Raw genomic sequence first — 23,583 nt, forward strand, 5'->3', positions numbered from 1 at the left:
GATTAGCTAGCTCGCGGACTAAATAAATTCAAGGCTTAAGTTTCATTTGTGCGAGGCTATGTATTTGTAACTACTCCATACATGTCCACAAGGCCTGTATGGTTGAACAGAAATGACCACACTGCATGAATGAGATAATTACTGCTGAGTGTAATAGACAAGAGTGTTAAGCACCGATGACTGTGCTAAGCAGTGATTAATTTGATGAGCATCCTGGAGTGAGATCAAACTGGATGTCCATAATAAGCACTGATGAGTGTGATGAGCGCCTGTGAGTATGATGATTAGTGATCATTAGACAAATGATTAGTGCACAGCACCCGGATACCGTGAACTAGACGTATAAACAACTCTGGAACTTAATGTATTAAAAGTTCCTTGGCCAAAATTTTGTACGGGAAACAATATGGATGCTCACTTTCACAAAGAAGATGCGATTTGTGGAGATATGATAAAAGGCTTTTAGGCCCAAGTGAATTTGGCCTGAATGGTGACACTAACTGCAGGGCTGTAATCAGTTCAGACACAGAAAACACATAAATCCATTTAAGAAACCTTAGGTATCCAGTGATGGGTTACTCTGTCTGTCTCTCCCTGTTTCTCCCTAAATCATTTCCTGCCTGTCCTCAATACATCCCCAGTCGCTCTCAACCCATCTCCCACAATTACAGTTTGCCTATACTTTTCTATCCCTAAATCCAACACTTCAATGTGTTGTATTGACATGATATAAGAAAGAGATGCCAAAGAAGAAGATGATAAAAACACAAACAGGCATTCACAGACAGTCTGACAGGTTTCAAACAAAGACAAGTTTAGTCTTCATTATAATATGCCAAATATTGACAATTATACAGCTAGCAGTGATAGACAATTGTTCTTTCATTGTCATTCTTCTCACTGCTGTTCTCCATAGGGTACAGCAATCTCTCTTACCATCTCCCTCCCTCTTGCTCTCGCTCTCTCTCTCTCTCTCTCTCTCTCTCTCTCTCTCTCTCTCTCTCTCTGTCTCTCTCTCTGTCTCTCTCTCTGTCTCTCTCCCTTACTCCTTCACAATTCTTCCAAACCTGTGCCAAGCTTCCTGTCCTGAGATGAAGGAAAAACCTTTCTTGGGACAAGGTGTCCTGGAGTGAGCACATCAAAGCCAATTAGCCTGGTCAGGCCCCAGCAGGCTCCGTTTGGCCCAGCTGCCATCTACTGTCTACTGCCCCCCTGCCCCCCCCCCCCGTCATTACTCCGTGATTTAAACCCAGTGAGCACTTAGGGTCAGGGGTCAAGTCTGAAACTTAACGAGTGCCCTCTCCTTCCTCTCATTTATGTTTTTCTCTCAGCAGGAAAGCGAGTTCAAGAATCATTTTTCACGTGTCCGTTAGCATACGGCCCTCCCACTCTCCCTATGCTACAGCAAGATATGCAATACTGCATAACACCAGTCCAATGCACCGACCTGGCGCTGTCCCGGTATTAGTTCAAACTGACTTGCCTGTGTATAGCGTATAGTCAAACACATTAATGGCTGCCACGTAGATAGGTCTTCATGAGACCTCTTCTAAATTCAAAAGTGAAAATTAATGTATTTCGAGGCACTTACAGGAATACTGATGTTGTTCTTTTTCTTTTTGACTGTAATGTGTACTGTGTAAAAATCCACAACACGGGTTGTTGAAATATTTACACATGAAGAACTGATTATGCTTAATTACGGGGGATGTACAAGAGTTATCTGCTCGCCCTGGAAAATGTGAAGCTGGAGGTTCCTTTAAATTACATTACTATAAATTAATTAGGTAAGATAAAAACTAAATTCGTTTTTTGGCAGCAGCTCCACGGCTAACTGCAATCCACCCTCTAGTAATTGTTGCCAGGCAATGGTACAATTTCCTAGATGCCATGTAATGTATATTCCCTCATTTAGTAGTAGAAAAAGGACTTGTCTTGGGACTTAATTTACTGGACAATTATAGCCATGGCACAGCGAGCAGTATTCATGGCTTGTTCCTAGGAGCAGCACCAAGCGTCTCATTAATGGGTAGTTAAACGCACCTTTTTCGCGGCAGATAACAAGTTTGAGGGTTACACAACACAGGCAGCCACACACTTTTGCACACACCGAACATGTTCCCAGTCCTGAAGTCCACAGCCCCCATCCAACGTGGGTCTTGGAGCCGTGACCCTCTTAACATTTGCACTCATGCAAACTGAAGCACGTAATGCAAGACCGATCACTCATCTCTATGACTTTAATTTCTTGCTCATGCCCGCAAGTAATCTTAACTGCACGATACCTCTCATATATAAATTGGGGTGATTGATTTTGGGGGCAAGCATGGGCCTATTCACAAACAAGATGATTACTCATTCGAATGAGATTGCCGTAGCTCAGAATGCACAACCAATCTCCCATTAAACGTGACATGACAGCATTATCTAAATAAGACGCTGGGAGGAGAGATGGCGCAACCTCTGAGAGAGGTAGGGCTTCATTCTGTTGCGAGATTAAATTCCTTGGTGCAAATCAGTTTACCCCTAATTACTTTATATTAAGCTAACAGAGTGGAAAACCAAATTACGTCTTTAAGAAAAACAATTCGGTGGACTGGAAGTTTCATACTCTTCTCGCCCTTGGCATCCCGTGCTGCTGCCTTGTTTTATTTACACAGTTTCGCCGCTGAACTGTGGACAATGTAAACTGATAGGAAGATCTGGCACTTGCTCAATAATTACCTCACTTCATTTCTCTCTTTCAACTTACCCAGCCCCCCCACCCCCATATTTACCATTTTATTAGCAAAAGCTGTATCAGGTTATCAAAAAGAGCGGGCAGGCACGCCCTCTTTACCATGTACTTACTTTGAAAACACTATGAAAGCATTACAAAGCTGTTAAGTCACACAAGAGATAGTCTGTTCGTCTTCCTACATGAGAGACTGTACACTCTCATCCTGATATGCTAAGCACTGTAAGGACTGTTAAGCCTCTCTAACATTCACTCAGATGTCCAAGACCAGAAAGGAATGCTTGCATAAGAATGGCGACCTCTGACCCCCATCTCCCTGGCCCATGCATACTTTAAAATACAGGGGGAAATGCAGAAGATGAAGCCCTACTTTAAATCATCTCTCCCTATCCTCCTCTCTCTATCCATTGAAAGAGCCCATTTTCCCATCGAGTGACCACAGACAAAGTCAATGCAACGCGCAGTTGATTTCAAGAGATGGGAAACACGCTCGCGCACACACACACACACACACACACACACACACACACACACACACACACACACACATACATCCACAGAAATCCTTAAGGCATCAGGATTGCTTTAGGCATTTGTGTAGGTGCAGCAAAGAAATGAAACAGCCAGCAATGAAAACACTGGTCTACTGTAATCACAGCTGCACAGAGAAAGGCTTGGAGCCAAGCGGCTGGAGGCTAGGGCCTGGGGGGTTCTGGAGGGGGGGCTTTGGGGGCCACTCTCTCTGATTGGCTCTGACTGCGAGAACAGGAAACCTATATGGGTCCCTCACCAGGAGAGCTATTCAAATGTACAACACTTGGGGCAAAAAAACCCAACAATGCTGGGAAAGGAAGGCTACTTGACATCAACTGCTCACCCTGTCATCTGCATCCCCTGCCCCACCCATCTCCATGCCTGCACATCCACAGGCGGGGCGGGATGTGCAAGGTGTGGCGCTCAAGGTGCAACTGCGATTCAAGAGGGATGATTTTCAAATCATAACGTAATAAACTCCACTGCAGGGGGAAAAAAAAAGCGGAGGGTTGGGGAGTCATTTCCAGGAACAAAATTTATAGCGGTGTGAGCTAAGTCGAAAAAAACGACCGTCGGGCAGCTCCAAGGCCTCGCCACTTCTCGCAAAGATTCCGGCGCGGTTAATAAAACTTGACGGAGCTTGTTTTGCATTAGTGTCCGCAATTAAACATAACAGACTCCAATAAACAAGCCTTAAATTCTGTAATGTTTTCACCTCCGCACCCGTCACTGGGCTTTTGGAAGTTCTGGCTCGGCGCTGCCTGATCTCTGAGCTTTGGCTCAGTTGAAACTCTGGTGCTGGGTAGCAGATGAGCAAGGCTCCGGAGGTTCTGCCTTGGGATGAGCTGAGCTCCACTGCCTTGCCCCCCTGATAGCAAATCTGAGTCCACCAAGCATTCCCCTGGTTTTGTGAATGACACCATTTTTCTTTCACCTCTCTCCAACTATGGTGTTTATGACTGTCCCATAAACAGAGGAAACTCTGCAATGTACATAACTGTACTCCAGATCCAATTCAAAATACCTCTTTCCCCATGGCACGGAGAAGTAAAAATAAAAAAGAGCAGAACCACTTTCATTGCTGCAGGTTGACAGAATTTGTCAGGAGCTGAAACAACTCCAGCCCCCCCATCCCCAACGAAGAAGGTGAGAAATTCTAAATCTGGCACACAGTAAATGAGTCTCGAATTCCAACGGCTAATGGATGAGCAGCTTTCATTCTTTTGCAAATCCTAATTGCACCTAATGATTAAAATAGACCTCAAGCATCCCTTTGAAATGAAATATGCTTACTAACTAAGTAAACATTTTCCCAAGGCGCACACTGTCTGGCTGCTAGGAGCCAGACAAGTGGGTGTGGCCTTCATAGTGTAACTTAAGCAGCAGAATGCAAGTGTGCCCACACCCCTGCCCTGCCACCCCCACCCCCCATTCCCCCTCCCCAAAAACCCCAACCCAATCCCACCAGTCCCCCACCCCAGACGTTCCGAAGCTGTCTTCAGCCTCTGGTATCCCGCACATTCCCTCGGGCCGATCCTTTAATCGCCAGACTTAACTAATTACGATTAATGACCTCCCTGCTCGCGGCTGGACAGCTCCCCTTTCCAGCCCGCTGAAAAACACACGCCATCCGTTGGGTCATCCGGGGGGGGGGGAGCAGCCCCCCGACACAAAACAAAATGGCAAGCCAGCAGACCCTCCTCCACTGCGTTCATGTGTCAGGCATTTCCTGTGCATCTAGGGTTCCCTAGCGCTCCCTCCACAGTGACCCAGTGCATGCCAGACGGGCCGTTTGAAGTTACACTTTCCAGAATTCTACAGAGGGCAACATTTTTTTTCATCCTGGACGGTGTTGTTAATAGCACATACATTGCGCACCACGTCATCGTAACGTTACTTTTGCCTGATTTTTTTTCCCCCCTTCATCCTCTCATGAGCCATAGCAGCCTGAGCTGAGTTCCATAGGACTCCAAAACAAACTTTGCAGTTACTGCATAAAAGTTTCGACACGGGGCGGCTTTTGATGTTCTTTCTGTGATCCAGGCACAAGTTGATCACCTTGAAAAGGCCATATCTCGCGCCTCACCGATCAACCTCCTCTACTGTTGGAACCCTGTCTGGGGGCCCCCGACGCTAAAGTTAATGTCCTCTGATGGTTGCTGTTGTAACTCCATGTACTGATGTCAGAATTAATGTAGTCTTGCTGTGTAGCAACCCACGCCAAGCAGGTGTGAGGCAGGCAGATTCAGTTTTGGGTGCTGCGGTTTAACTTTTCAAGCTATCTGAAAAACACAGCGTTATGATATATGAAGCAACCCCCCTTGTCAAAGTGCATTTCATGTTCAAAAACATATTAAAAAGAAAAGAGTCCTGAATCTCTTAGGACTATGAAGTGTTTTTTTCCCTGCAATACCGGGTCTGACAGGGTTGTAAGTAATAACTTATTTTATGCTAACAAGAAAACAACTATGAAAAAGGGTAAACTCCCATCTGGCTAGTTGCAAGGGTATCAGGGGTCCTCTTACCAAGTTGGCCATGTATATCGTTAGCAGTCCTCTCCTGCAAAAAGAAAGAGAAATAGACACAGGAATGAGACCAAATCCAACAGCACAGTCAATCACCCTGCAGCTAATCAGGCTGGAAAAAGGCCAAAGCTGACATAAGAGGTGGCAACGGACAGGCTCACTCACTCTTCCACCACAACGTCACTGTAGATTAGCTGAACCTGACACACCCGAGGGGGGTTCCCTGGAAAACAAACCCAACCCCAGACATGGTAGGCCAGGTTAGTCAAGCAGAAGCTGATGTGTTAATCCTGTGTGTAATACCATAACCAGAAGTCCTCTGCTACTCCTAGCTTCAGCATGGTCTTGTTCAAATATTATCACAAGTTCATGTCGGACAAGGTAAAATAATTATCCACATTTTATCTCCCATGTTATTTTATGTACCTGCATAGAATTTTTATCATTCACTGCGAGCTGCTGTCAGCTTCAGACATACGCATTCAATGATTTCTTTTCTCACTGTGAGTCTGCAAAAAGCCACACAAATGCATGCATTTATAAATAAATGCAGTAGTGACATATGTATGTGGTATCAGAAAGGTTAAGCAAGCTCCTCCACAGTGAGCAGCACAACAGAAGTAGGTAAACTGCGCACTTCCACATTGGGTTCGTATGACAGCGCATTCACACGGCTATGGTCGCTAACCAAGCTTTACTGTTCAATCTCTGGAAAATGGGGCCCGGAGCCGTCCCTCGCTGTGATGTGGAAATGGTGACTGACAGCGGGACCACACGTCAGTGGCACGCTATCTGACTGTCCCCGTCACGGAAATCTGGTTTGGGAACACAGGCGAGGAAATGCTCCCTCTAGAGAATCTCCGGGGGACTCGGCTGTTACACGGTCAGTGTATGGAACTGGCGGTCCCCCAGGCCGCTTGGTCACAAGGACACTATTATTCAGAACATTTCCTCCATGGTACCAGATCCCTCATGTAAAATTGCTTAAAGGTAGTGGTTTACACAGCATCAAAGCTGAAGGAGGTTTAACACTGTATCGTTCAAGGATGGATTACACATCTTACATTCCAGTATGACTAGCATGCCACAGAACTAATTTGCTCTTCTATGAATTCCCTGAAAAAACAACAAGTGTTCACAGAGACTTCAGGGCTACTTGCCAGATCCCATTAAAACAAAATGTCCTTTTATATGCGGCTTACACGTTGTGGTACAGAATTCCAGGGAGCACGGTAGAATTCAACAAGGCAAACAAAGGCAATGCACCAAACCTCTCCTCAGCATCACTTCCATTAGTTACCAAAAGGCCTGGCGTTCAACTGCCAGAACAACAACAAAAAATACTTGTTCGAAGTTTAAAGTCTAACCGTCTCAATAAATCTGTCCAAATATGTTGTGTTTTTTTTTTTTCAAATCGGTTTACAAGTGAAATTAGTACACCCCCAACAAAGCAATAAAATTGTGTTCCAGGTATAAAAACATGAGAACGCTGCAGGACATAGCAAGAACGAGCACTTGGGGCGGACTGGGAGCCTAGCAACCGAAAGAATGGCTTTTACATCTGCGGCCAAAAAACCTCTGGCTTGCGAGCCCTTTTTTTCGCTGTCTGCTGAAACCTCCTTTAAACTTCAAATTTTTATGTCCTGTGCTGACTGCAAAACATTCTGCTCTATAGGGGAAAAAGAGGAAATGGAAAAAGATAAATTCGTCGAAAAAGTTTCCAAACTGCGGGGAGACGGAGGACTGCCAAGGCGGCGAGATGGCATCCGCTTGGTACGCTGCGAAAACAATTCGTTGACATCTCGAGAGCTCGGACTGCAGTGACAGCGAAAAAAATAACGATGAAAAATAACGTTCATTTTCTCACGAACCCAGTGAGTGATGAGACTGCACTGCACTGTGGGCTGCTGCGGCACCTCGACAGCACACTGCTTTCAGCGAGCCTGCGTGGACAGCACGGACGCGTTCACAGCGCGCCCCGCCAGAGCCGCTGCACTTCTGGCATCTCCCCAACACGAGCCCTCGGACCCGGGTCTGCGGCGCACTGCTAACAGACAGCGAGAGGTGCTCCGGGGTGACGGCATGTCTGTGAGAACGCCAGGCCGCCCAATCCTGCAGCGCCCTAACCTAATGTCCTCCTCTGCAGCGTGTCCTTCCTGCATATTCCCACGCGCCGCCGTCGCTGAGATACAACAGGAAGTGGAGGAGAGCGAGCGAGCGTTCTGGAGAGTGGAATTGGATTTCCAGCTGGAGTCTGAGCAGAGGGGGAACAGACAGGGTCTTTATTCTGTTCCCCCATTTTGAGGCTGCAAGTCAAACGGGTTCTTCTCAGGATCCCCGGCCAGCCACTCAGACCGAGACAGTGACCAATGGCAAGTGCTAATGTGTCTGACAGAATGGGCACTTGAAACACACACAATCATCATCCACAACCTCGCACAGATACTTAAACATGCCTATGTATGAGTGAAAGACACACACACACACACACACACACACAGAACCATGAAATATACATTCACCCTCACCTTTTTCATCCTGTCTCACACACACATGCAAATATGTTCACATACATGCACACACAGGACTCACTTTTTCGAAAATCCTACCCCTCAGCAGTATGGGAGTAGTACACATACATGCTCAATTGCAAAGGCCAGCGTGGAATAAAAGCCAATTGTCTTGTCATGTTCCTGTCAAACAGCGCTACTGGCAGACTGGTATGGATTTCACACAAAAGCAGGAAACTGAAAATCTACGAGAGCAATTTGAGGACTGGCATGGTGAGAATGCGAGAGAGTTGCCCACAGCATTAACGACATGAATAACTCATTTGTATCAGCAGGCATTCCCAAACCACCACACACATTCAAATGAGGTCACATCAAATTGGGAACATTACTACTGACATGTACTGCAACCACAAAATAAAGCATGCACCTACACATGCACACATGTGCACGTACGCGCACACGCACGCACACGCACACGCAGACGCACACACACACACACACACAGTGTATTTCTCACAGGCACACAAATTCACGATCCACAAACCCACATTCACCCCACAAATAAACTCAGCACAAATGCACACACAGACAGCCTCACATGCCTTCAAAACCTGCCAGTAAAAATAAATGTTATTTATTCTTCCTTCAGTATCTGGAAAAATGAGTTGGCGGGCCCTTCTTCAAGGCTTTTTTCTGCGGCCCCAGACCACAAGCTGGTTGTTTACTTGAATCTGTTAATGCTCCGCGATGTCGACACTGAAATACATTACCCTGCCTATTACGGCCGCATGATGAATGGGCACCCAGAAACGGAGGCGCAGCGGCCAGGGTCGCGCGCCCCGCAGAGCTGCCTCGCTCCGCTGCTCTCCCGGGCCGTATGTCACGTCCATCCCCCGGCCCTTAATGAGCACACGGAAAACGGGAGTGAAACTCTGGGCTGCAGGATCCTGCGGGGATCTGGGGAATGACAAAAGCAGGAAGGCGATGGTTTCCACAGACGGAGCAAAAACATAAAAATCGGGAGTTTTTCTGATGCGCTCGGCTCAGCGGGCCAGGTCGAGGAGATCAAGGAGACAGCGGCGGGCCCTCCTCCCCGGTCTCTGAGTGTGAGAGAGCGAGTGCGTGTGTCGTCGAGACGGAGCGAATGTGTGTGCGTGTAGGCACGTGTGGACAGACACTGAATGACAGCTCGATCCTCATTAAAAGCCTGCCCGGCCTGCTGGGCGATGAGGAGGGTGACGGTGGGGAGCCCGGGCTCCGCAGCCCACCGCTCCGATAAAGACCCTGGAAAAATAAACCGCTGCTGGTTATGTTTACGCTGGAGTTAATCTCTCTCACCCAGACACTTCCCGTGGACCACCAGACTCCAGGTCCCGGGCCCGGGTTACAAAGTCGAGGAAGGGTGAATGAATGGAAGGAATGGGGTGACCATTCAAAAATGGGGGGGGGGGGGGGGGGGGGGGCAAAAAACACAACAGAACCATAAAATCAAAGTTGCCTTTATTACACAGCAAGCAGTGGAAGCAGGTGTTAAACAAACTTCCAGGTTCTGAGAAACTCCAAATACAAAGTGTTTTAACGTTTGCCTATTAGCTGCAAGGTGGGGGAAGGCAGGGGTTTCAGTGGAATCGCTGAGCAATCACATCCATAAGGACAGCGGCATGTTGACATGAATTTGATTACGAGAGTACATTCTGATTGAGATGCTTCTCACATGGTTACCATTGGTGAGGGGGGCTGGATTGAGGGAGCGCAGTGACACGACCGCACTCGGCCGGAGGAAAGAAAGCCAAGAGTTAATGCTGCCGTGGCGACGGTTCCAGCAACGGCCTGTAACAGTATCCCGGGGATGGGACTCACTCACTGACAGCCAGGCTAATGCAGCGAGTCTTGGCCTGCGCGGGGCTGTTGAAAAGCGCGGAGGGGAAAGCGCTGCGCGGCTCTCGGATCCGCGAGCGGATCAGAAACGGGAGGGAGACGCCTGGGAACGGATCGGGTGTCGCTGAGCGTCTGAAGCGCCAGCGAGCCAGAGGCCACTTACGGTGTCCATTTTTTTTCTCTCCGCGTCTATCGATTCGTTTCGCAGAATGGCAGGTAAACACGTCAGCATGCCAGGGTGAACTCTCACCTTGGAGCTGGCTCCTGATAACACACACATGCACAGACAAACATGCACATACCAGAAACACTATTCTTTGCTACTTAAAGAATCCTTCAAAAAGGATTCTTTATATCTCACACACACACACACACACACACACACACACACACATATATTCCTAGAATCTTAGGTCTCTGGTGGGTCATACATAGTCTCCAATGCAGCAGAGACAGCGGACATGCCATGTGGGGGAGAGTTCTGCTTTCGGGAGGGGTTTGGGGATGGGGGGTCTCTCTCCTGAGGAAGCAACAGACAGACCCGATAGAAGGTTGTTAATAGTCCAGGGATGACATGAGGTTTCAGGGGCCCGGTTCTCGGCAGAGGCACACACAGCCTCCTCCCTTAGCGATGGGAGGGAGGAAGGGAGTCCGAGCCAGCTGTCTGTCACTGAGCGGTGAAACTCGGGTTCGACCCCACGGGAAACCGCGCTGAGCGCTGCACTGTGTGACCCTTGTGTTTTTTTTTATTTCTTCCTCAGGGTTGGTCTCACTGCTTCCAACTGAATTCATTCTTCCACACGCATGAAATGTGAGGGTGTGGATGTCTGAGCCTTTCAACCCTGGCTGCACCGCGCTCCCAGCAGCAGGCTTTCTGCTTATCGGACGCCATTTGAATCCAGGGCCATTGACAAGCCGCCCGACCGCTCTCTTCAGAGGAACTGGAACGAACACATTCACTGATAATACTAATTAACCCCATGACTAAAGATTGCTAAACTGAGAAATGATTGCGCTTTGTGCAGTCCAACAAAGTAGCCCTTTCTGGCTGCGGCCTCCGTGCTGATAGCATCGCAGTCTCCGCTCGTTTCCCTCACTCCCTTCCTATATAAACAAGGCTAACCAGCACAGGGGCTTTCCTGCCTCGCCGTCCCGGGGGAGAGGACATGGCCCGCTGGCTCGCAGGGGCGTAGGTCCCGTGCCAGAAAACGATGCACCTTCCCTCTCTCACTTGGTTTTCCCCTTTCGCCGTTTATTTTTACTCACAACGCTCCCGCGCCATAACCAAAAGTGTGATAAAAATGACAGAAATGGGACAAAGAGAGGAACTCCACGTCCCGGTCTGAAACCTGGCCCCCTCTGTGTTTATTGTTTTGAGTGAGGTCCTGGAAGGGACGGCAGAACGAGGCTTCACCGGCCCAGGGCTGGGTGGAGCCGTCATGTGCTGTCGATCACTCACTTGCCTGAACCAGCTGGAAGACTTTGCTCTCCACAGAAAACCACTATGTTTGGCAGCTCCACCCGTTCTAGGGTTCCACAGTCTCATTCTCCCATCAGCGGCAGAAACCATGAGCAGGCAGAATGACAGGTGAAGTGCCAAAAATGGCTGCTGGTGGTGCTAGTTAGGGTTTCCATTGTTGCTTCTGTCCACAAAGGGTTGTGGATTTGAAGCCTCGACTAGGTGCTTTGCTATTGCCAGCAACCTTGTTCAAGGGTGTGAAATCTGTTTTTGAGCTTTCCCTATGCTTCCTGCTGAGCCTTCAGCACGTATGAAACTAATCAGTAATAGTATTTTTTTTGTGACTCACTTAAAAACAGTTTTTTATAAAAAGTAGATTTATTAGTCCCATGATGTCAGAAATATCTGAAACGCATTCTCTGGCTGGTTAGTATTATATTCTGGTATTTAGATTAGATTTTAAGTATCACATCTAAAATTTTAAGATCTAAGAATTGAAGGGAGCATTTCTGAGTCATTAGGGATCAAGGGCCAGGGCTCCTGTACTCCTGGAGCCAAACTGCTGCCCTACCCAATTTACTTAAATGGAACAACCCCCACACTCCTCCTCAGACTAAACACACTCATCAGTCACAAACTATTAAGCTTACAGACAGGAGTGTAAAACTGGAATGTTCCCCACTGCCTGAGAGAAATTTCAGCACGCCTCTTAAAATGGAAGGAGGCCACTTGCTACCCGTTTACCTTTTGTCCTGCTGGGCAGATGAGGAACCGGGACCGACCTGTGTTTGCTCCTCCTGAGCAGGAATGGTTATTGGGAGGATGGGAAGATGGAGAGGGAAGGCTCACCTGCTTTTTCGCTCGATCAGGATGGCCAGGTACGAGGCAGGGAGCGCGGCTCCGAAACCCGAAGACCAGGAGTAAAACCTGCCCAGAAGTCTCCTGAAGTTGAGGAGCAAACACAAGAAGCATGAAACACAGAACAAAATTAGCCTCCATTAATATTTAATGTACATAGCCATGTAGGAAAAGCCTGTGCTATTTAGAATTTTACACACACGCCGAAATCCATTAACACAGTTGTGCTTTTACAGTAGGAATTACAGGAGGAAATCTGAAGGGGCTAATTATAACCCATTTCCACTGTGGAGCTGGAACCAGGATGGCTGGCTCAGTCCAGGTCACATGTGTTTTTCCATAATATTTTTTTTGTCACCGTGCTGACCTGTGCCAGTTCTGCCCAGCAGCATTACTAGCGTTAGCCAACCACAAGCCAGCTGTGGGCACAGTGGGCAAGTTCCATAACTATGGCGCTTCCGTCCTGGCATCACTGCCAAAACTCAGAGGGGATTCAGTAAACATGGAAGGGAGGAAGGAGCAGGCTGCCGCTGCAGATCACAGAGAATAACTAAAGGTAGGCAGATGTACTATGGGCCCTGTTCACACAGTTCAGTACTATGGGCCCTGTTCAGTCAGAGTGGCTCAGTCAGGGTGCTCATACAGGGTGCAAGGCAAGTCCTATAGCTCAGACCTGTGTCATCTGCTAAAAATGACCACAAGTCAGAAGTGGCAGAATGTGCAATAATCTGGCGTTAATAAACCCTCCTAATGCACCCCGGTACTTGCAGTGTGAAAGGCAGTCCCTGCTGGCACGCAAGTTTATTGGAGGATTGCATTCCCTGCACTCCAGTGTGAGCCCACAGGATGTCGTGATGAGACAAGCATAATGCACAATTGGTGATTCCAATGACTGGGAACAACGGCAGATCCCAACAGGCTGAAAATGGGGAAAAGGAGCACACCAAACAGTAAAAGCGCAAAGGCGTACAAAACATGCCAACCATCTTACTTTTCACTGTCCTCATGCATTTGTTAAAGACGTACCCGCCTATGAGGCTGCACAGGCAGTTGGAATGGCCATCTTTACTGCCGCTCATGTTCCTTTCTATAGCTCTGTCCTAACTTTCAGGTCAGTCTTTGCCTTGCAGATGAACTTCAGAGACAGAATATTTTATTTACACTGTATTTGCAAAAGAGGCTCCCAAACAAAATCACATCTCTGGCTGTTTGCTAAACGCTAAGCTTGATCAGATCACTTGCACAGTTGGATCCAACACACCTAAAAGTTGTAGTCAACTGCAATTCATGGCCTCTCTCTCTCTCACACACACATATAACAACCGGCTCCCTCTCCTGTGTATGAATGTTACCACATCAACAGCGGAAAATGGGCTGAGAAACTACATTAAGGCACTGTATCAATGAGGTTAATTGAGGGAAAAAGCAATTATTTTGGGGAGACATCTGGATATACACCAGCATCAGGTCTTGTTGTGGGTAATGCAAAGAAAATGCAATTATAGTGTACCAGGTCTGTGTCACATTTTTCTCCAGCTTAGCCTGGAAGAAACCTCTACTGTGAAAATAGGGTATTAATTCCTTTTCACTCCAACTCAAATGCCCCCAACTGCCCAGGGCTGCAGACTGTTGGGGTTTAATGACCACTCATTACAATTCAAGATGTGCCCATGCACATGGGACTGACAAACCTTGGCTGAGTTCATGGAGGGAGAATGAGATACGCTCCGGAAGGCAGTAAACAAGCTTTTCAATTCTCGTCCTCATAATCCAGGGTAAATAAACAAATTAATGTCAAACTTCCTGCATACTTCACACTTTGCAACAGATGTAAAGGTCAGAGCAGAGATGGAAAAGTGGTTCTGGATGTCTTTTCGAATTTAACGTTAGTTCAAATATAGGTCCATTTTACACAAGCTTAAATAGCCTTCAAGCGATACTCCTCCTTCCCTCTGATTGGGTCGGCGGTTAAAGTCTGCTTGCAGCAAAGATTCTCTGTCTCGGCAGAACGCTGTGTGCTCAGTATGCCTAACAAAGCTTTCAGTGGGGTTTATTTTCAAGTACTAACTTTTCCCAATAAACTGTAAATCCACTTTAAGCTCAAATTAGTTACACTTGTTAAATGGTAATTGTAAGGTAAACTGCAGATCATATTTCAGAGACCAACTCTAAGTGCCCTTTAAACTCAACACACCCAGTGCTGTACCACCCTGAGGACAGGCCATTCAGCACAGAAAGAGGTCACAAGGTCAGTCATTCAAATTGGCAATCAACCAAGCTCATTTTTATACATTAGGTCAAATGCTTAAGAATGCATTTACCCTTTGGGCTAAGGCTTGCCCCTGGAAACAACTGTGAAGGTTCTTCAAGTGTAACAATCATATCGAACAAACTTCTTTAGGCATCTTTACTGTTGTCCGCAGGTGTTTGCTCTAGTGAAAAACCACAAATGTCTTATTCAATAGATCATCATACCACTTGCGTTAAGTCACTCTTTCTATGTCCTATTCTTTAAGCGACAGTAGTTCAAAGGAAATTAGTGGTGTTTCCCAGGCTAACCTACAGCAGCACACCTTACAATGTTAAAAGGCAAAGTTTGTTCTAAATTTGTATCTGATTCAAGCCCATTTCATCTTTAACAGTAGGATTTTCAAGGTACATTTTGTAGGTTTAGCCTGAGAGGTGTTCGGTGACACCACCCCAAATCCCTCTGCCCCCTGCCTGATAACTGTGATTTCCACATGCGGCCAAAAAGCCTCCTGAAGAGACTTTAGAGAACAAAACATTGGTAACAGTTACTACTGCAGCAGTTTTTGATTTCACATTGTCATTATGTGCCGGGGTATGTCCAAGACCTCCGCTGTGCAAAAACACCATGAGAGTTTTACGGACCTCCGTCATAACACTGTGTGTAAAATTCTGCTCTAATTGCTCCAAGTTGCTTCAATCATTACCTGCTTCTCTTTAGGGCAGTGCAAGGTAATGTTCAGACTTAGCCACCCAGGTTCACTATAAAGCAGCTTACTCACACTTTTTCTAACAAGTTTACCATCCTGCAGCTTGAGAAAATTCAAATAAAAAACTTTAATAAAAATGTAATCAAGTGCTATAAGTAGATGTTGTGAAAGAGAGGAAAACAAGGTAAACTCAAGTGTACCGCAGTTGAAATCATTCTGGGTTCCAGCAGTACAGATTCTCATAAATATGTAAGTACTGACTGAAGCTCAAGCTTGACTCAAACAAGGATCGGCAAGTTCAAAGGTCAGTTTAAATTTAACTAAGTTGCAATTACTGTGATGTACGCAATCCAATATCCTAATTTCACTTTTAGAATTAATTAAACAGTAAAGGTAAAGATTGTTAAATGGTTCATTGCTGCTTTTTTGGTAAAGCTAAGTATATGCATGTTTTATGGGACATGTTAATGTGGTTCTGTCAGAAACCAAAAATCCATGGGAAGTGTTTGACTAGACATACCATGCATTTATAATTACCACTGCATAGGCCATTGCATTAGTCTGTGCTGATGTTCCTTCTCAAATTCTTATTGACCAGAAAACGTTAATTATAAGATCTGATTTTACACATAATTAATTCTTATTGTAAGGATCATTTTACTGGAACAGATTATTTTCCAGAGAATGTGCCCTACGTTCCCTTGAAATTAACTTCTAGTTAAGACAGCCAAGTAAAACAGGAAAAATTTAGGATGATGTCATCAGCACAGGAGTAGACACCAAAGATGAATGTCTGGCAACTTGGATCACTTCTTTTTAGTGTATGAGGGCCCATGGGGTGAAAGTCATTATGTTTTGATGATTTATTATGCATGACTGAAACCACTTTTTTCTCTAATCTTAGCCAAAGACATACAGAATGGTAGAGCTAGCATCACAGCATCCTACTAGACTTCACAGTCCATGACGCCATGGGTCTCAGCACCCGTGGCGTGAACATGGTGTTGCATAGTGGGCAGGGAGGTGGGCACAAGGTGCCTAACCTGAATAGAGCCAATAAAAATCCAGCTATATGAATGGATGATATGTAAGCTAAATTCACATGCAGTAGGTCAGTTGTTCATGCGTAAAGGGCTCTGCTGAATAATACTGAATACATGTTGCCATTTTCCTACCTCAAAATGCAGAAGAAAGCAATGTAAAGTCCTCCGTTTGCAGTCAGAAATGAAGTTGACTGCAGAATCTCAGGTAACAGCTGCTTCAAGTAGTAATCCTTCTTCCGCCTTCTCAAAATGGCTGCAATCTAGAATACAGAGCTTGCATTAGAGACCAGACTGGCTATGATCTAGAACAGAGTATATGCTGTACAGACCAACATCTCAGAATGGTTGGAAGATAGTCATTCTGACATTCATTAGAGACCACAGTTTTGCCAGTTCCCAGACCAGAGAGCAGTGGCCTGTAAAGGAACAGAATATTCCTTCTCCTTCAAGAGAAGGTTTTGTACTTTGCACTTTAAAAGACAACACTGCAAGTGTCACTATTCCACCAAAGGATCTTATTCCCTCACTTAACATTTCAGCGAAATCACTGAGAAAATGCTAAAAAAAAATGCTGTCCAACATCTTTGTTTCTTTTTACTTACAATGAATGACGCCATCTGTAAACTGTATTTTCCAATTGTGACAATTAGCACCAGCCCACACTCCTTTTCAACTCTTCAGCCCGTCAGTTGACAGGCCATTTTCCCCTTGTTTGGCACTCCATGTATCACAGCATCCTGCAGGAGTCTTACGAGTCTAACATTCTCACCTACCGCTGTCACGGTGATGCACTGCCGTCTGATAATAGAATGCATTCCCAGCATTGTCCCTGCCAGGCAGAATGCGCACATCCTGACCTGCCTGTGGTCTGCCTGCGCGCACTCTGCCAAAGGGACATCATCGTGCAAATGTGCTGGATGTGTGTGTGTCTGTGTGTGCGTGTGCGCACAGCGGTCGGTCAACCCAGTGGCCTGAGGGCGCATACCAATCACAAACACAGATGCAAGCAGACTGAAAATATGTCTGTGTGTCACTGAGGCACGGGTCATAAAAATACCACTATTAAAGGAAATCCAGCTCAGTAACTTTAAGCAATCAACTTATTAATCAATTACATGCTTTAAAGATCTTTTTATGAGTGGACTGAGCTGTACATCATAAAGTTTCAGCAAGACCCTGCCCAGCCATAGGCCACCCATATAATGCTGCTAACAGTATGAATAAAGTCCCCAGGTTTTGCCCTTTTTTTCCACAAATCACACACTGCAGGACAAATATCAACTGACAATTATGGGACGAGACTAATATTATCCAGGCCAGAAATGGCTTGCCTGTACAGATATTTGTAATTCAAGAGTCCACTTTCAACTGCCTCCTTATAAACCATTTTTTGAACCATTTCTTTAGGTATTTACCTGCCTGTTATACATATAAATTAACCAAAGGTAACCATTTAAAATCTGACATACATATGTCCTGCTGTCTTTTGCAAAATCTAAGAAAAGCCACGTTGACATTTTAACAGGCAGATCTAAGGTTGTATCAAACTAATATGCATCTGGGGGCAAGGGCGTAATTTTGCATATGGACAGTAGGGACATGTCCCTACCAATATTTGAGCGGACTTGTTCGCATTATCTTTGGAGTGAAGTCATATTACATAATTCCAATGTCTCCTCGGTTGTTGTGTCCCTACCAATGTTGAGACCAAAACTATGCCCTTATCTGGGGGTCATTATGGATTTGTTCAATGTCTTGTTATCAACCCTGAGCCCCACTGAGATGTCCCTCAGTCTCACACAGACATAGCTGCACTGTCAGGCAGATTCAGCCCCATTTAAAATGCTGGCAGATGGGTGTCAAGAGTCTGCCACATTAAACTGGGATTAGTAAGGGCAAATACGGACAACATCAACATAACTTTAGAGAACATCTGGCTAGCATTTACCAGGGTCAGTGCTAAAGCAGCCAAACATTTTACTACGCGGTCTACCTTTATTTTCAGGTATGACAAAAATGTTTGTGTTTTGACGCTTTGTATAGCTATATAGATACTGTAAAGTTAGCTAGCTGGCATACTGTGCTACGGAGTGCTACCTTAGTAGCTACACATTACCTGCCGCCTAAACGCGTTTGCTAGCAAGCAAGTTACCAAAGACCCAACTGTCAGTACGTTATAAACTAGCTAGCTGGCGGACACTGACAGTGATTAGCCAGCTAGCTAGTGACCTATATTAGTGAGATGGCTCTTTGGTGAGTCTTTAATGCCCTAGTTATTACATTATTTTTTCAAACAACGACTTCAATGACTTCAACTATCAAGCTAACAACGCAAGAAAAAACTGTCATTTTAATTAGCCTCCTTATCGCGAACGTAATTAGCTACCTAGCTTGCTATAACAGTACAATACTGAATGAACAGTTAGCTAGCTAGCTAACACTAGCTGGCTAAGATAACAAATCCGCAGTCAAAGCTCGCTAGCTACTTATCAGAACCTGTATATCCCTTGCGTGGCTAGTTGGCTAATGTTTCAGGAAGTCACAAAAAGTTAGTTAGCTAGCTACTTAGCAAAATTACAACACGAAGAAGCACAACCTCGTGTCTGTATCTTCAAAACAGAAGGTGCGATTCAGACGTTCAATGCATGAATCAATACAGTTTAAACACTGCCTTACTAGGTAGCTAACTAGATCGTTTGCTAATTAGCTAGACCAGAGACACATCAGTCAGTGCAGCTTGTTATGTAGCTAACGTTGGCTAGCTAGCTAACCCCTTTCATTAGCACTCCAATGCATTTGGAAAGGGAATTATTGCATTGTTATTGGGTGTCTTTCTCTTGTAAATTTCAGCAGTTTAGGGTAAAAAAAGAAGTCATTAAACTTACGAGATATAAGGGTGCATATATTTTAAAGGACACCTCCAGAGCTCCGGCTGTCACCTGGAGTGTTGAAAGCGTACACGATGGGCTCCATGTATGCCCTATTTCGTAGCAGTTGTGCGGGATAGACTTGCTAAAGGCGGCCATGTTTGCACGCTCTCATCAGACTGTAAGAACCGCGATCACGGGACCAGCACTGTGCAATGCCGAGAGTTGAAAGCAGGGAAAAGGTCGTAGCTGGGGTTACAATAGGACACCACGGGGTAGGAAGATTTTCCGCAGCCACACAGAGCGCTTGTCTGGAGCATCGTACGATGCTTCGATCACAGCCGTCAACATTAATCCCGGGATTCAGCACTGAAGTAATTTTACATTACAATGTCCAAGTGAGTCAAGCAAAAAGTGCTGCAAACAATTTAAATCACCGTTGTAATTTATAGTATGCTATCGAATTGTCATGGAAGTCATATTTGGAATATTGCAAAAATATTATAAAAGAATATATATATATATAAATGTTTTCATTCGAAATGTCTTGATTTTACTTTCTTTTTATACGTATGGTTAATGTTTATTTAGCCTAATTGTGTGTTCATCGCTTTACACAGTATGGCTAAATTATACATCACATGAGTGAGTGTGCATACAATGGTGCGCGATTTGGGACAGTGCGAGTACACATCCAAAAGCATTTTTGTGCTTAAAAGGGAATATGACCACCGACATTAGAAAATGTTTGTCGAATACATTAACACAACATTTCTGAGTAGCAGAAATTTCCAAAACATAATGAAAGATCACCGACGTAAGAATGAATGAACACAGAGTATATGAAGGTAAAATGTGGCTAATGCGTCAGCAAGACAGAACAGTATTTATTACCATTACCATTAAAAAAGTTACATAATAGGGTATGCTTGTCATTCCGAGATTAAACGAGACCACTAAATCCACCTAGAAGTGCTGTCGCTGCCCATTCCAACTCGGCTGGGCACAACAACTTTCACTCCCTCGCTCAGAAGGTGTAATCAGAGACGCTCTCCCTGCACGCTTAAGAAAATAAATACGTCTGTTAAGTAGTTGACCGCTGTGGTATGTTATGAATTACATATATACTCATTCATTTTGTACGTCACATGCGTCTCTCTCTCTCTTTCTCTCTCTCTCTCCTGAATATATGCGCCCACATTCTCATACTGGTCCACATTCAGCTGCTAATTGTTCAACAATGCAATGCACCCTGTGAAAAAGTGACACAACAGTCATTTCATAAAATAAACAAAAACCTGGTCAAGCCGTTAATACTGTCTTTGTCACATCTTGCTATGATGTTGTGATTGTTTTACCCATACAGGCAGCACAAGAACACAGCCGTTGAAGAAGAAAACGCTTCAACCACTTTAAATCGTCCAAGTGTTTGCCAGTTTCTCACAAAATCATGGACACCAGAAGGTATCAATTGTTCACTGATGTGGGGAAAGCTTCTCTGAATGGATTGTCAAGCACATTCCCTCTCCAACTTCAGCTGTTACATGCACAAAGATGTGTGAGTTTACCACTGAGCTTCAAATTAGGGCAAAAACTTTTCAAAGGCTATCATGGTTAAACTTCTGAAGTAGCCTACTTGCTTGGCATAGCTGTTGTGGTTCTCCATTGGAAATGCTCCACAGTAATTTATTCCTTTACATCTTTTGCTTTATGAAGTATACAGTTACGGTTGGCTTGTATAGGTATCTGGTTGGCAACTAATATAAAGGCTGCACTAGCATGGTTTATATGTGCTTCCTAAATAATATGACATGGACCATTCCTGCTCTCTGTCATGCTCCATCTTTCCAAGAATCATTATGTGATTTCCACAGTGGTCTGTGGCACCTTATTACAACTCATTTGGATGGCCACTACTTCTGCATTAATTTAAACAAATGCCAAAGCACACATGGAAAGAACGCTAAAGTCAGCTGAAATGTTTAGTGTCTGTAGACCAAACCAAAAAAGCATCCATCTGCCAGAACATGATATAAGCCTGAAAAATAAAACAGCTAACTAATGTGCTAATGACTGGTGCCTCCCCACTAAATGTGTACTGACTACCTGTGGCTCGGTCTCAGAAAACCCTTAGGACATGGGAGGAGTTTCAGAATGTGGTCAATAATCCAGTCTATTTTCTCCTCTTTTCAGGGGACTTCCAGCCCATCATCTGTTCCTGTGAGACACCCTCACCTTGTTAAGACCCCAGTCTCTCTGGTGGTTCCTCCCTCCAGGATCTACAAAGTTTACACAGTGCAGACCTTTTGGAGATTTGCCATGCTTCCTCAAACACCCCCCCCCCCCCCCCAACAACCCATCCCAGCCCTAGTTACAATGAAGTCAGCACAATGATTAAATGCAGTGCTTCCTACATATTGGCAGGACCGCCTTAGTAACACACTGACCTCTCAGAAGGTCTTCATGTTTTCATAAGTTACAGCTGATGTACACAGCAGCAAAAAAGCATTGTCGGCTTTTACATTGTTATTTTCTTCCAATCATCCCTATTTGTACTACACCTCTTACTCAATACTTTACAATACTATACTTTACATACTTCACTATACTATACTGTTTACATACTTTATACTATACTGTTTCCTCTTCCATTGCTCTGCTGGCCTGTGTATTTAAATATTTCAATATCTAACAAGACTGCCACCATCAACCCAACGGACAATTTCTGCATCACCCATCTGTGAAATTATTACTTCATCATGACCTTATGCAGCCACAGCAGATAGTTAAACATGTGACTGAGACAGCCTTCAGAGTGTAGCTATTCTGCTGTGAGATGTTACACTCTGTCTGAGGTTGCCTTTGGACACAACTTGAACACAGCTGAATGTGAGACTGGACGCGCAAACACAGTAATGAGGACTTATCATTCTGGAATGAAACAATCCCTCACAAAGAGTTCTTCTGGTGTTGGGGAGGAAGGTTAGCTGAACAGAGATTTAACTGAAACCGTATCAAAAACAAATCCACCACTTATAATTCCCCTCATCTTAGTAAGGGGTTGAGCGAATCCTACTTCTATAGATTTGCATTGCAGTTCATGGTAATGTCGGCTGTTCTGGTACAGTGGTTGAAATATATCCATGGACAAATGTTTCCACACTTACTGAGTACTTTTTGTGCAGCTTTGCTTCTTAGCATTGACTGCTGTGCAAAACCAAATCACCCATCACATCAGATTGCCATCAGGTCTTTGTTTTCAGACCCACTAATTAATCATTTCTTGACCTTTTGGTTGGACTGATAGGAGGGCCAATCAATCAAGCGTGACAGGAAAGAGAAGGCGGGGGAAATAATTGTCCCTCTTATTTTTGACCTCTTGCTTGTGTAAAGCAAACATGTAGCCATGCATTTGCAGTCAGGGCAAGAGCAATGCCTGAACTTTTTCCTTTCTGAAGGTGATGAAGTAAATTAGGAAGGAGTGGGTCCCCTCTTTTTTTTTTTCTCACCAGGGGAACCCCCCCCCCCAGTCTGAGGTGGTGGGGCATCTCAAGAATGCAGATACCTGTCATGTATCTAAACGCTAATCGGGGGTGTCCGGGAGGTCAGGGAAGAATGGTAAACAAACACAAACCAGAGTTTTCACCTTAGAAAGTCCCCGATTTGTATGAACAGAATTTCATCGCATGGCGCGTAGAACTGCATGTCTTCGAACCGTAACGGCACAGACTTCAATTGTATTCCATGTTATAGTTATAACATGCTATAGTTGTAACATGTCTTTTTCTTCTACATGACATATTTTACAAAAACAATAATAGTAAGCTTAAACAACGAACAGCACACAAATAAAATTAAAGCTCTTTCAATGCAAAACGCAGAACATGTAAAAGAATTATATGAGAAACACATCAGAAGTAAATCTGTTCGATTAAGATCTAATTTTCGAAGCATTGAGAAGCGCCGGTGCAGTTGTTTGCATACATGAAATAAAGACGATCAAAATGTAACCATGTATTCGAGCAGATTCCAGTTTTAAACTTTATTCCTCACTGGCCTTCCAGTTAGAACGAACTACTTCGAGTCCACTCAAGTACCGCCCTTGTATTTGATCAGTTGCTCTCTGATTGGTCGGACTTTGCTGGGTGAGTCAATTAGAGCGCTTTCTTTACCAAAGTAGGCTGAAGGGGTAACTCAGAACCCGTCCCGCAG

The 23,583-nt window shown here is 45.0% G+C and overlaps 1 protein-coding gene across 3 annotated transcripts in view; it reads right to left on the minus strand.

Annotated features, from left to right (window-relative positions):
- Positions 1-19,566, minus strand: part of LOC118783505 (transmembrane protein 135-like) — a 76,085-nt gene extending 56,519 nt beyond the window's left edge. For 2 of the 3 annotated variants that reach the window (XM_036537409.1, XM_036537408.1), the window contains exons 1-4: positions 19,390-19,566; positions 16,637-16,764; positions 12,496-12,588; positions 5,797-5,830 (exon numbers count right to left, since the gene is read on the minus strand). In XM_036537409.1, coding sequence (XP_036393302.1) covers positions 5,797-5,830; positions 12,496-12,588; positions 16,637-16,764; positions 19,390-19,530 — 396 coding nt within the window. In that variant the 5' untranslated portion in view covers positions 19,531-19,566. Of the gene's footprint in view, positions 1-5,796; positions 5,831-12,495; positions 12,589-16,636; positions 16,765-17,106; positions 17,142-19,389 lie in introns of those variants that run through there. The other variant, XM_036537410.1, reaches the window with a different exon arrangement.
- Positions 19,567-23,583: the final 4,017 nt, after the last annotated feature.

This window comes from Megalops cyprinoides, chromosome 9, assembly GCF_013368585.1.
Source record: "Megalops cyprinoides isolate fMegCyp1 chromosome 9, fMegCyp1.pri, whole genome shotgun sequence".
Classification (NCBI taxonomy): domain Eukaryota; kingdom Metazoa; phylum Chordata; class Actinopteri; order Elopiformes; family Megalopidae; genus Megalops; species Megalops cyprinoides.